The 15,339-nt window shown below is 37.7% G+C and overlaps 1 protein-coding gene across 1 annotated transcript in view; it reads left to right on the forward strand.

Moving 5' to 3' along the window:
• klhl8 (kelch-like family member 8) overlaps positions 1-15,339 on the forward strand; it is an 80,500-nt gene that overhangs the window by 40,149 nt on the left and 25,012 nt on the right. Inside the window, exons 6-7 of the mRNA XM_028802288.2 lie at positions 11,153-11,264; positions 15,151-15,319. Coding sequence (XP_028658121.1) covers positions 11,153-11,264; positions 15,151-15,319 — 281 coding nt within the window. The remainder of the gene's footprint in view (positions 1-11,152; positions 11,265-15,150; positions 15,320-15,339) is intronic.

The following is a 15,339-nucleotide window of genomic DNA, read 5'->3' on the forward strand; positions in this document are numbered from 1 at the left end:
TACAGCACACTTAGGGCTTTGACAAAAGCTGTAACAATTAGGGTATTGTAGAGCATCTTCTGCCTCTCTTGTCTTCCGTTACTAATTATGCCACTGTTAGCTTCTGTGGGGCCTCCATTATCAGTAAAAATTAGAGCTGCTGATTAATCACTGTTAACACATGTGATTAACACATTACATTTCTGCAATTAAATTTTTTTCCACATCCTCTAAATGCGTTAAGTTAATCTGATTAATTTGACTGTACTTTACACATAATGAAGCAGCGCCAGATGAATCAAAGTCTTTTAATAACAGAAGCAGGTCGGCAGCACTTGATCATTTATGTTGTTCATCCACACACACCAGTAGTGTTGCCACTGGTCCCAAATAATACAGGTTTGTGCTATATTGGAACATAAAATGCTGCTTACCGTATTGATTCAATAAGGGCCAAAATTCATCCCATATTTTTGTGCGCATTGTTTCATATACAGTGCATCCGGAAAGTATTCACAGCGCATCACTTTTTTCACATTTTGTTATGTTACAGCCTTATTCCAAAATGGATTAAATTAATTTTTTTCCTCAGAATTCTACACACAACACCCCATAATGACAACATGAAAAAAGTTTACTTGAGGTTTTTGCAAATTTATTAAAAATAAAAAAACTGAGAAATCACATGTACATAAGTATTCACAGCCTTTGCTCAATACTTTGTCGATGCACCTTTGGCAGCAATTACAGCTGCTAAGGAGTGGCTTCCATCTGGCCACTCTACCATACAGGTCTGATTAGTGGATTGCTGCAGAGATGGTTGTCCTTCTGGAAGGTTCTCCTCTCTCCACAGAGGACCTCTGGAGCTCTGACAGAGTGACCATCAGGTTCTTGGTCACCTCCCTGACTAAGGCCCTTCTGCCCCAATCGCTCAGTTTAGATGGCCGGCCAGCTCTAGAAAGAGTCCTGGTGGTTTTGAACTTCTTCCACTTATGGAAGATGGAGGCCACTATGCTAATAGGGACCTTCAAAGCAGCAGAAATTTTTCTGTAACCTTCCCCAGATTTGTGCCTCGAGGCAATCCTGTCTCGGAGGTCTACAGACAATTCCTTTGACTTCATGCTTGGTTTGTGCCCTGACATGAACTGTCAACTGTGGGACCTTATATAGACAGGTGTGTGCCTTTCCAAATCATGTCCAATCAACTGAATTTACCACAGGTGGACTCCAATTAAGCTGCAGAAACATCTCAAGGATGATCAGGGAAAACAGGTTGCACCTGAGCTCAATTTTGTGAATACTTATGTACATGTGCTTTCTCAATTTTTTTATTTTTAATAAATTTGCAGAAATCTCAAACTTTTTTTCACATTGTCATTATGGGGTGTTGTGTGTAGAATTCTGAGGAAAAAAATGAATTTAATCCATTTTGGAATAAGGCTGTAACATAACAAAATGTGGAAAAAGTGATGCGCTGTGAATACTTTCCGGATGCACTGTATACACAGTAACTCTTAAAAGTTGAGAGAATGACATGAGAGCAATTTAAATCAAACCAGTTATGCAAGCGCAGAAAGTTACATTGTCATGTCACAATATTGCAGATGGACAAGCACTACTGTGCACTAAGTAAGATTGCATTTCTGCGTCATCTTTGCCATTATGCTTCATTCACACTTTTTTTTTTTTTTTTTTTTTTATATATAAACACTAGAATCCCTGAAGCCTACAAAAAAACTTGTAATCCCGGGCCACCTTAAATTCCTTTGCACCTCTTCATTAGCGTCTTTTGTTTTGTAAATGTGTTGATCAGCACAAGCAGCAAGCAGTCTACTATCCCATCCCCCCACCGCAGCAGCTCAACTTGGGCAAAAAGTTCTCCCAGCTCAAAGCTCTTTATCTGTGTGTGAGGTGCCTGGTGTTGTATAGGGTTAATAATATATTGTTATTTGGAACACATGCATTTAATGTGTGTAAGTGTAGGATGAAAGGAAATGTGAGACAAGAAATGCCGAACACATACCTAAAGCAAAATCTTTTTCCTTGTTATACTAATAATGATGTGAAGTGTATAATGTGTGAAGACTTCAGTCCAAATATCAAATAAACACGTGCGCTTTTATTCAAGAATATAACTAAAGTTAAAAAAAAAAAAAAAAAAATCCATTCAATTTACATGTTGCTGTCAATGAGTTACAAACCCAAGGTCAAATGTCAATCCACAGAAAGTTGATATGTATTCTTGGATGGTGCACAGGTAAGAACTGCTGCCTTATATCCAAAAGGTTCCGGGTTTGTGTCTGGGCGCTCCGTGTTTTGAGTAGTGAGCTGCTGTTATTACTATAATATAATAAACACATACATTTGATTTGAGTTTGTAAAACCTGGTGTAAATTTTGTCAGCTACACCTTGCAGTACAGAAGAACGTCCAGAACAAGACACTACACACAGTGATCTCTGCTGCTGCAAGTCTGCCTGTGAAACGTAACAGTCTGTCAAGGTATAGGTCTGAGTGGGAGATAGAATGTCAGTGGGTCAGCCCTGTCCCTGGCAATGAATATGTCTACCAAAAAAGCTGAATAATATCTGCTTTTGGTATGTTGTCTTTCAACACAAAAGTTTGAACCATATGTATTGTTTTTCCCCAAATGTTATAGCAACCCCTGGAGAGTGTGGGAAGGGGAGCACTGGTGGTTGTTGGGTGTAGTTGATACACAAAACTGTTCAATAAACTAACTGGAATAATTTAAAAGGCACAGACAAGATGTAATTAAAATTGTTTTGTATTAGAAGTTAATCATTGAGTTACAGTTGTGCTTGAAAGTTTGTGAACCCTAAAAGTAGATAAAGAGAAACCAGTTAAACAAATGAGACAAAAATATTATACCTGGTCATTTATTTATTAAGGAAAAATGATCGAATATTACATATTTGTGAGTGGCAAAAGTATGTGAACCTTTGCTTTCAGTATCTAGTGTGAACCCCCCTTTACAGCAATAACTGCAACTAAACGTTTCTGGTAACTCTTGATCAGGCCTGCACACCGGCTTGGAGGAATTTGAGCCCATTTCTCTCTACAGAACAGCTTCAACTCTGGAATGTTGGTGGGTTTCCTCACATTAACTGCTTGCTTCAGGTCCTTCCACAACATTTCGATTGGATTAAGGTCAGGACTTTGACTTGGCCATTCCAAAACATTAACTTTATTCTTCTTTAACCATTCTTTGGTAGAACGACTTGTGTGCTTAGGGTCGTTGTCTTGCTGCATGACCCACCTTCTCTTGAGATTCAGTTCATGGGCAGATGTCCTGCTATTTTCCTTTAGAATTCTCTGATATAATTCAGAATTCGTTGTTCCATCAATGAACGCAAGCTGTCCTGGCCCAGATGCAGCAAAACAGGCCCAAACCATGATACTACCACCACCATGTTTCACAGATGGGATAAGGTTCTTATGCTGGAATGCAGTGTTTTCCTTTCTCCAAACATAACGCTTTTCATTTAAACCAAAAAGTTCTATTTTGGTCTCATCCATCCACAAAACATTTTCTTCCAATAGCCTTCTGGTTTGTCCACGTGATCTTTAGCAAACTGCAGTCGAGCAGCAATGTTTTTTTTGGAGAGCAGTGGCTTTCTCCTTGCAACCCTGCCATGCACACCATTGTTGTTCAGTGTTCTCCTGATGGTGGGCTCATGAACATGAACATTAGCCAATGTGAGAGGGGCCTTCAGTTGCTTAGAAGTTACCCTGGGGTCCTTTGTGTCCTCGCCAACTATCTTTGTTGGTCGACCACTCCTGGAGAGGGTAACAATGGTCTTGAATTTCCTCCATTTGTACACAATCTGTCTGACTGTGGATTGGTGGAGTCCAAACTCTTTAGAGATGGTTTTGTAACCTTTTCCAGCCTGATGAGCATCAACAACTCTTTTTCTGAGGTCCTCAGAAATCTCCTTTGTTCGTGCCATGATACACTTCCACAAACATGTGTTGTGAAGATCAGACTTTGATAGATCCCTGTTCTTTAAATAACACAGGGTGGCCACTCACACCTGATTGTCATCCCATTGATTGAAAACACCTGACTCTAATTTCACCTTCAAACTAACTGCTAATCCTAGAGGTTCACAAACTTTTGCCACTCACAAATATGTAATATTCAATCATTTTCCTCAATAAATGAATGACCAAGTATAATATTTTTGTCTCCTTTGTTTAACTGGTTTCTCTTTATCTACTTTTAGGACTTGAGTGAAAATCTGATGATGTTTTAGGTCATATTTACAGTATGCAGAAATATAGAAAATTCTAAAGGGTTCACAAACTTTCAAGCACAACTGTATGTCTGCTTTATAGAAAAATATTAATATGCTTAAAGAAAATATAATAGAGATTATTATTATTATTATTATTATGATTAAAATTTTAATTGTGCAATTAATCACGATTACATTTTAATCAAACAGCAGCCCTAGTAAAAATCAAATAAGAGTACAACTATCTAGTGCACTCACCATATTGAACCACACAACAGAGGAAGTTATCAGACTGCTAATTTAAATTTTGAACAGGAGAATAAAATCAGATTTGTTTCTGTCTGCTAAAGATGCATTTAAAGTTTCTAGTGTAGATGCAGTGTGTGTAGCAATATGTTGGCAGCCTATCCATATGCAATTGGAAGTTCCTTGTGTAAACATGGTATTTATGACATCTTTAATCAAGTGGTTCATATATTAGGCACAGTAACATCCATTAACAACGTAAGTAAACAATTGTTGATTGCAGATAGGCTTGTGCCAAAGGATACTATCTTATAGCTCTGTTCTAAAAGTCACTTGCAGTAGATACACATTGTACAGACAGAACCGAATAAATTGATTTTATTCCATGGCATTGCTCAGGATTCCATTTGAAATAACAATTGTTAGATATTTAATAATTAAATGTTTCCTTTCAATTTACACTTTTAGATAAATTTTTAATCTTGCAATATGAATTTTATCTTAAATGCCCAATTTAATTTCTGTGCTGTGATAGAGCAAAAGTAAAAGCCCTAACTGCTTGTTTTAGTGATATTTTATTATTACTGGATGTTAGGGTTAAAATTAGTGTTCACTTCTATTTGCCTTCCATAGTACTGTGTGAAAGTTATTGGTTTCTGCCTTTCACACATATATATAGATAAAACTTTATTTGTCCCCAGGGTGAAATGTGGCATTTTACGGAGGCTCTATAAATAAATAAATACAGTACATAAAAAGGTAATTAAGTAAGTATGCAGATGAATTGCTGTTTGTATAAAGGAGCCCCAGTAGTGTTTCTTGACATGCTTATCCTGAATAATTCGTTGGATGAAAGTAATCAGTGTTAGTGTGTCACAGAGAGGATGTGCAGCATTATTCACAATGGCACTCAATTTAGTTTTAATTCTCTCCTTTGCTGCTACTACCACCAAGGGGTTCAGAGTGTGTCATATAACTGAGCATGCCGTTTTGATGGTGTGCCTCTCTTAAAGTGACGTTACCAGCCCAAGCACACCACAGCTTAGAAAATCGCACTGGCCATCACAGAATTATAGAAGATGTGAAGGATTTCTCTTCCCATGTCTTCCTAAAGAAAAAGACTACTGTACCCTTTCGTATATAGTTTACTCAGTGTTCCGAGACCAGTCCGACTTCTGGACACCCAAGTACTTGTAGGAGTGGACCACATCTACATCCTCTCCTTGAATAGTGTCCGGATATAGAGGCTTTTTGGTGTGGTGAAATTCAATAAGCGGTTCGTTGGTTTTGCTGATGTTAAGATGCGGGCAATTGTCTTTACAGCAAGAAACAAACTTCTCTACTTGACGGCAATACACTATATCATCTCCTTTATCAATACCCCGTAAGCACAGAATCATCTGAGAATTTCTGCAAGTGACATGACCTATATATATTTACAGTGTGTACAGAAAATAATCACCCCCCTTTAAAATATTCACATTTTGTTGGTTTGCAGCCTGAAATAAAGACGGACATTAGAAATATTTCTCATTTTTTTAAAACTCAATCAGGTGTAACTAATCACCTTCTCCTTTGCACAACAAGTTAATTGACTTCCACCTGTGATCAATTGTAATAATTCCTATTAGTTTAGCATAAAAACTGCTATTCCTAGAGCATCCCAGTGCTTGGAAGTGCAGCTGAAAGCAAGCAATCAACTATGGCCGTCAAGGCACTGTCAGAAGATCTCAAGAATAAAGTTGTGGACATGCACAACTAAGGAGATGGATGCAAAAAAATCTCAAAGGCTTTACCAATCCCTAGGAGCACAGTATAGTCCATAATCAAGAAATGGAAAGTGTTTGGTACTACTAGGACCCTTCCTGGATCAGGCCATCCCTCCAAACTGAATGGAAGAGTGAGGAGGAAACTGGTCAGAGAGGCTACCAAGAGGCCAGTGGCAACTTTGATGCAAGTATAGGAATTGTTGGAAGAGAGTGGTCATTGTGTGCGTGTGACTTTTATGGGATGGTTGCAAGAAAATAGCCACTCCACAAGAAAGGCCCCATCAAGGCTTGTTTGAGATTTGCTAAAATGTACCTTGACAATTTTATGGCCAAGTGGAAAAAGTTATGTTTAGATTAGACCAACATCAAACTATACCTACATTAAAGCATGGAGGTGGTAGCATCCTGCCCTTGGGGTGGTGGTGGGGGGGTTGTATTTCTCTGCACTTGTCAAGATAGTAAGGAAAAATGCATGGTATTGTAAAATGCCATGAAATTCTTGATGAAGACCTGCTTTCCTCTGCCAGAAAGTTGTCAGTGGAAAAAAGTTTCACCTTCCAACATGACAGAAACTCGAAGTACACAGCAAAGTTGACCACACAGTGGCTAAAGTAGAAAAAGTTGAATGTCCTTGCATTGCCTAGTCAGAGCCCAGACTTAAACCCTGTTGAAAGTCTATGGAATGACTTCAAGATTGCAGAACACCAGCACACCAGTGGTCATCCAATTCTACTGAGTTATTTTTCTGAATTATTGCTATTATCTTTCTGCTTGGCTGTTATAAATTGCATTGAGCAAATACAGATCAAGAAATATTGTTTTGAGTGTGTCTTCACTTCAGGCTGCAAAACAACAAAATGTGAATATTTTGAAGGGGGTGATTTTTTTTTCTATATACACTGTATAGTCTGAGTTGAACAGAGAAAAGGAGGCAGGACTGTTCCTTGTGATACTCCAGTGTTTCTCACGTCGGTATCAGAAATACAGTCCTTGAGTTTCACAAACTTTGGTCTGCTCGACCGATAGTCCATTTTCTATGACACCATAGACTCATCCACTTTCATATCATTGAGTTTACCCATTAACAGGGATAACTGGATGGTACTGAAGGTGCTGGAGAAAAAAATTTAAAAAAGTGATCCTCACAGTGCTGCCAGCTTTATCCAGGTGAGAATAAGCCTCGTGGAGCAGATAGATACTTGCATCCTCCACTCCAGTCTTTGTCCGATAGGCAAACTGCAGTTGGGTGTAGGTGGTCCAGCACAAATGGACTTCTATTTTCCAGAAATAGTCTCTCAGAGATCTTCGTAATGTGAGACGCAAGTGCCTATTGTCTGTAGTCATTTGGTGAAGAGGCACCTGTCATCTTTGGAACAAGAACAATGTAGGATGCTTGAAGCCTTAGGAACAGATTGAACAGGTGGCAGAGGACACCACAAAGTTGGTCAGCACAGGTCTTAATAACTTGAGGACTGACTCCATCTAGTCCTGCAGTTTTTTCCTGTGTGTAGCTTCCTCAGTTGTCTCCTTACTCATTCTTCAGCTATGGACAGTTCACACTGATGATCAGAGGTGAACTTGTCACTAGACATTCTAGTTGACATGTTAAGAGTTGTTGATGTAGTAGGCAGTGATATTTCAGTTCTGATATTAATTGTAGTTTTTATTTTATCTAAATTATTTTTATTTTGTTCTACTTTTCAGTGGAGTCAACAATTTATATTTAGTTCTGTGTTTAAAATTTTAGTTTTTATTTTATTTAGTTCTGGCCTTTTTATATAATATTAATACAATTTTATTTTTTTCCCGTTGCAAGACCACAAATGCCGGCCTTCACATATTCAATGCAAGTTATGTTTCAGTCAACAAAATACACTCACAGTTCATAATGCTGTTAAACACATCTTGACTATCAATGATCAAACAGATTAAGTGGTGTAATGAGTATAGTCAGCAAAATCAAATGTTTCAATCCAAGAAACCAGTCTGTGGAAGCACATTGCTGTTAAGCTTTGAGCAAGTGTGCATTTCGAGAGATTTGTTCATGTTGCAATGCCGCCAGTTGCACAGTTCGCCACACAATGAAAATATTTGCTCATCTTGTTGGTGTTATGTTGAGCAAACGGACACCGCAGTGTCTATGGTGGATGTTACTTTTCTTCGCACACGGGCATTTACATCAACATGTCATTTGAACAATTTGAATTGTTTTATTCTAAAAGAGCTACAACTGCGACAACTGGTTGAAAATTAAACACCAAAACCAAAACACATGTATGTGATTGTCTTTTATTTTGTACCGACCGATACTTAGGCTTCAGCAACCTGTCAGTTGTGTAATTTCTTTTTCTTTGGTTTTATTCTTGAATAAGAGCATACTTATTTTGTTACACCTTTTGTGAAAGTGTTTATTGGATATTTGGGCTTCCATGCTCACACATCCTACACTTCATGTCAACATTATACTGTAACATATGAAAACATTTTCTGTTTTAGCCGTGTGTTCAGCATTTCTTGCCTTGCATTTCCTCTGTCATTCTGTATTTACACAGATTGTTGTACACATTAAACACACATGAAATGTATATATTTCAAATAATGGTATTTCATTGCCTTTGTAATTCCATACAAACATATCGCCAGATGAACACTTCAGCAGGGCAATGCCTTAATGTGTCTGAATGTGGGGTGGGGGTGAAGCAGACTGCGCTCTACTTAAACCACACATTTGCAAAACAAAAGCAAGCTTTTAGTGCAGTGATAAGGAGCTACGAGGTTCTTGGCATATGTCTGGAAAATTTGAGGTCAGGGGCAATAGGAAAAAAATCGGAAGCTTCAGGGATTCTAGTGTTAATATTAATATTCATGGCTACTATAAACAGCACGTTAACTGTTTGACCAATAGTGAACTGTGGTATCAAAACAAATATGTTACGCATATAACTCAATATATTCTTACCTTTTCGCTTTCTCTTTTTAGCTTTAGACTTGTTTTCCACATCTAATGCAATTAAAATTGTTGGATGATGTCAAACTAAATGAGCCCTCTAATTTGTAGTATTCTTCCCACTAACTAAAAACACACTTTTTCTTCTTCTTACACGCAACATTTGCTTTTATTATCATGTGTGCTGTAATTAAAGTATTTCCATACGTTACTTTCTCGCTTTCTACCCGCAAACAGCTGTGCAAAACTCGCCATCATCAACCACATGTGCTTACTGCTTCAACCCAATGAACCAAATGTGCTCAACAAACAAACAACGGTCCTTTACGGAAGTTGCACCATGTGAGTATAGTAAGGTCACGTTATAAGATTGCAACGGCGCAACGTAACTACACACCCAGGGCAACCTACAAACAACCCCTCTGCACGACTGAACCGGATTGAACGAAAATACTATTACTGTTTTTTTTGTTTTTACTCAATTTTCATTCTCGTTTTATGTTGTTCACATATCACTCATTTTTATTTTTATTTAGTATTAGTTTCTCTGATTGCCTTAATTTCAGTTCTTGTGCTTGTAAAACAGAAAACAATATTTTTAGTTGTAGTTCTCGTTTTCGTTATGAAAATATCACTGGCATTAGGGATTGTGTGGGGAGACTGGTCATTGGAAGAAGGTGGAAGTGGGAGGGAAAGTCTATTTATTTAAAAAAAAATAATAATAATGTTTCAGGGTGTTGGCTTTGTCCACATCCCCTTCTGGCACCAGAGCCCTGGATTACATGAGTCCCGCAATTATACCCAGTCCATTCTAGACATCTTTCATGTTATCCTGAGTGAGATTGTTTTCTATTTTAGCATTATAAGCTTCCTTTTCTTCTCTCAGCTTTTTTTTTTAGCATGTGCTGTTTGTTTGTCTTTCAGAACCTCTTTGTCATTGGATTTGAATGGTCTCTTTTTTTTCAATCAGGATATCTTTTGACTACTCTTGTAATCTAGGGCTTGTTGTTTAGAAAGCCACACACTGTCTTTTTGGGTACCACTGTGTGAACACAGAAGGTAATACAGTTTGTGATGCAGTGACAAAGTTCCTCAATGTTGTCCCCATTTGACTTGCACATCATTTCCCAGTCTGTCATTTGGAAGCAGTCATTCAGAGCCATTTCGGCCTACAAGTTCCACTTCTTTGCTTTTCTGATGGTAACATTTTACCATCTAATACCAAGTTTGTAGGTGGGAGTAAGATAAATTAGGTTGTGATCAGATTTGCCTAAAGGAGCAAGTAGATCACACTTCAAAAGTTAAAGATGTTTTTTAATACAGCAGGTTCATCTGATGTACAAATGCAAGTTAAAGCTCTATCATGCAAAGAAGCAGCCATATGTGAACATGATCCAGAAATGCCATGGTCTTCTCTGGGCCAAAGCTCTTTTAAAATGGACTGAGGTAAAGTGGAAAACTGTTTTGTGGTCAGACAAATCAAAATTTGAAATTCATTTTGGAAAACATAGACGCCGCACCCTCCGGACTAAACGGGAGAGGGACCATCCGCCTTAAAAGTCCAGCAACTGGTCTCCTCAGTTCCCACACATTTATGGACTGTTGTTAAAAGAAGAGGGGATGCTACATAGTGGTAAACATTGCCCTGTCCCAACTTTTTTTAGAATTCAGTATTACCTTATTCTTAAAATGCTACATTTTCTCAGTTTAAACATTTGATGTTTTCTGTGTTGTGAATAAAATATGGGTTTTTGAGCTTTGCAAATCATAGCATTCTGTTTTTTGTTTACATTTTACACAGCGTCCCAAGTTTTTTGGAATTGGGGTTGTGTAAAGGACAAAAACAGTACTGTATAAATAAATGGTTTTACATTGGATTTTAGCAGGCAAAATATAATTTAGAAAGTTATGAATAATAATGTGCTAAATTGCCTTAACCAATTTCTTTTGTGATAGGTAAGGTGTATGCAGTTGGAGGTCATGATGGCAGTGAGCATCTTGGCAGTATGGAAGTGTTTGACCCTCTGACAAACAAGTGGATGATGAAGGCTTCAATGAATACCAAACGGTATTTATGACAATTGAATTCCATTTTTACTTGTCTTTATACTAGAGATGTTGAGGAATAACTTGTTTAATTAATCTACATATAGAGTTCATTCCAAATGATTTTATTAATTATACAATTAACATTAATTTATGTTGGTAAAGGCCCCATAATTGTTGCATTGCAATAACTGAGGCAGACTTACTTTGAGACATTTACATAGATACGTGACGGTAGTATTTTAAGCTAAAGACTGATGAAGTTCATTGTAGGCCATGACACTACTAGAATACAAAAGTAGCACTTATGCATTACATTGACATATACGAAACAAGCCTGTCACTTTGACTTCATGCTGCAGAATTATTTCTCACAACTTCATTCACAAAGGAAAAACATCTGACTGGTCTTCACACAGTGGATATTTACAGTAATAGAATAATGTATGTCATCAATCAGCGTAGTTGACAGCAGAGGCTTTAAGCAGCTAAATTAATACTTTGAGGCTTACCAAAAGATGCAAGAGCTGTCCATATTTAATCATTTTTTTTATTCACAACCGAATTTTAGACAGCACTAACAACTAAGAATTATGTTACAATGTGTTGCTCAAGCGATGAAGTCTGTGGTACCATAGACACAAAATATTCCACTGAGATGCACATCTGACAGCCATGCCAAAAATCTAGTCGAAGTGGCTGCATATTCTTATGGTAACTTGCAAAACACTGGGCCTGTTAATTCACACATCCACATGAGCTAGGCCTTGGTAGCCTCTTTTCCTCATAAACTGCAAGTCACAGTTAATCATTTTTGATATGTATCTTATCTCTGGTAAGAAGCAACCTGAGCATACCCATAACATAGCTGTTGTTAGAACAGCTGTTCACCTGCAACCATGACAATTAACATGCCGCTGACTGTTAAGCGTGCCAGTATGATCCTATTCTAAAAGAAAAATACTTAGCACACTTCAAAGAGAAGATGCAGTAGTTGGGTATTTTTTTTCTGACACATACTGTATAATGCATAAGTAAAACCTTCTTTTAATCTCCTAGGCTAAGACTTCCCTCCAAAGGCATATTTGCTGCTTAATGAATGTGCTTGGCTTAGGTTGAAACACTGTTGATTGTGTACATCCTTTTATACTAGAGTAACATGGAGAAAAACACATATAACATCAAAAATTATGTATTTATGTATTGTGTTGGGGAACGTTACTTTTTTACGAGTAATGTAATTAAGTAACTTTAGAAAGTAACTAAATATGTTATATAGTTATTACTATAAAATATAACGCATTACAAAACGTGCATTACCTTTGCTTTACTTTTTAAACTGCACATTTTACTGGCCAGCATTCTTTACTAAATCCTAAGCCCAGAGATGGATCAGGCCAGTTTATTGGCCTGACACAAGTAAAGACCTGTGCCTTTATATGCTGACAGAAGAAAGTTTAGTTTTTTTTTCTTATGTTGCCAAAGGAAGAATCGCACATAATAGGAGCTAGTATTCCATTATTTTAGTAAGCAACTTCAATATCAATAAAAACAGTAAAACTGCAAAGCTGCAAAAGAACTTCAAGTAGGGCAGTAAGAGTGAATGACCACAAGAGTGATGTAAAAGTGTAATAATCCACTGGCACTTGGTACTGGTGAGCGCAGCAGCAGCCCATCTCAGTATGCCATAATGACTGTGCCTTTGTGCTTATTAAACATTCAAAATATTAAAAAATGATTGTGCCTCTTTAAATTGACGTGTTCAGCATCTCTGTACCAAGTAACCGTCGCACCTGCCTGAGCCCATTTTATTATGCAACTAATAGTGCTCCTTAGTTTAAGCCAAAATAATATGAATACTTCCAACTGTTAAAAGATGTTTTGAGCAATGCTGCATTTATCATACAAGCTGTATCACTTAGAGAAAATGCAGCATTACAGAGCCCCGGAGACATTTTTAAAAAAAGTAATGCAAATCTTTTTTTAAGTAACACAGGTATTTTTGCTTCAGTAGAATATGTAAGTATTGCGTTACATTACTTGTTACTTTAACCCCTTAACCGCCCTCTGCCGGATATATCCGGCACCGTTGTTTTATTGCTAACGCCATACTGCCGGAATTATCCGGCACATTTGCCTGTGGTTATATGAATGCCTGGCAAGTAGTATAACTGACGGTTTGGCGTGGGTATTATTACTACGTTGTATTTCGACAAGTCTGTGGTTGTTTTGGCCGGTCATGTGACGTGATTCGCATGTAACAGCTGTGAATATGGCGAAACGTAAACTGACTTCAAGTGAGGCTTTGCAGGCGATTTTGGACAGTTCTGATCATGATTGTAGCAGTTCTGAAGAAGATTTTAGCGACAGTGATGAGCAGCACGTGCGCTGCATGATACTGTGAATGAAGACGCATCAGATGACGGCGCTGAGTGGGGTGTATCCCCAGCATCTCAGCTGGGCTGCTGCCCGTGGTGAACTACCTTTTCTGCATTCGTTTGAGGGAACGTGTGGCTTTATTGTTGATGTAAACAATTACACTGCTGAGCAGTTTTTATGAGCTGTTTGTGTCACCTGATTTGATCAGACATTTTGTTCATCAGACAAATCTGTATGCAGCACAGTTTATTGAGAAAAATCCCAATTTACCTCCACATTCCTGTGTTCGTGCTTGGTTTGACACTGATGAAAACGAAATGAAAAAATTCATTGGGATTTTGATGTTGATGGGAATAATCAGAAAACCAGATATTGAGATGTACTGGTCTACAGATCCTATGTATGCAACACCTATTTTTGCAGCTGTCATGACACGTAACCGATTCTCTTTGCTGCTGAAATTCTTTCATTTGAATGACAACAGAAACGAGCCAGATAAGAAAGATCCAAACCGCGACCGCTTGTTCAAGCTACGTCCTTTGATTGATCATTTATTTGAAGCATTTCAGTTGCCCTACATGCCAGGACCGTCAGTTGCAGTTGATGAAAGTTTATTGTCGTGGAAGGGCCGCTTACAGTTTCGACAGTATCTACCATTGAAAAGGGCACGGTTTGGTATCAAGATGTTTTGCTTAGCTGAGAATTCAGGTTACATTTATAGATTTCGTGTATACACTGGCAACTTGCACAACATTTAGTGGTCAATACTGCTTGAATAAATGTAAAAAATGTAAAAAAAATGTAAAAAAGTAAAAAAACGAAAATTGTTCAGATTTCGCCTGGCGTGGGGAATATTTAGGGAGTTGGCGGTTAAAGGGTTAAAAGGTAATCTGACTATGTAACGCGCGTTACTTTTAACATGTTGCCTCAACACTGAAGCAAACTGCAATGAGCAGAATGACATTGCCTACTAGGATGTGTAAATTAAATCAGCAGTAGGCTAGCTATGCTAAAAGTGCAAAATTGGAAGTAATAGACACCCCATCCTTCCAACCTATATGTATTTTCCAAAGCAAATCATCATAATCCAGGAAAGATTAATGAACTGTTATTCCCAGAATGATGTAATGAAAAAAAATCTGACTTTAGAGGATATATTTATTGCCTTAATGTAAATGCTCTTTTCTAATATCTGTATTTGAATACATATATGCTTTACCAACGTTACCTTGCATATAGTGATGTTAAACTATATTTGCCGTGTTTTCCTTCAGACATTATTCTTATTCTTCTTATTGAGTATATCCCATTGAACATGATCATCTGGTTTATATCTGCATTTTCCTTCCTTTATTCTTCCTTCCTTCCATCCTCTCTCCTTCCATGAAGGAAGCGCTCAGTCTTGAATATAGCAGCATTTCCTCAGTTTCATTCTGGTCCCTTTAGGTTATAATACTATTTATACATCATAAAGATAGAAAAAAAGTTTTATAAAATTTTGTTTGCAATACTACCCCTTCCCTCAACAGGAGAGGAATTGCCTTAGCAGCATTAGGTGGACCTATTTATGCGATTGGTGGCTTGGATGACAATTCCTGTTTTAATGATGTGGAAAGATATGACATTGAATCTGATCGTTGGACTTCTGCAGCCTCGATGATTACTCCACGAGGGGGTGTTGGCTCTGTTGCTCTTGGGGTAAGTTTAACATAAATGGT

The sequence above is a fragment of the Erpetoichthys calabaricus genome, chromosome 5 (genome assembly GCF_900747795.2).
Source record: "Erpetoichthys calabaricus chromosome 5, fErpCal1.3, whole genome shotgun sequence".
Lineage (NCBI taxonomy): Eukaryota > Metazoa > Chordata > Cladistia > Polypteriformes > Polypteridae > Erpetoichthys > Erpetoichthys calabaricus.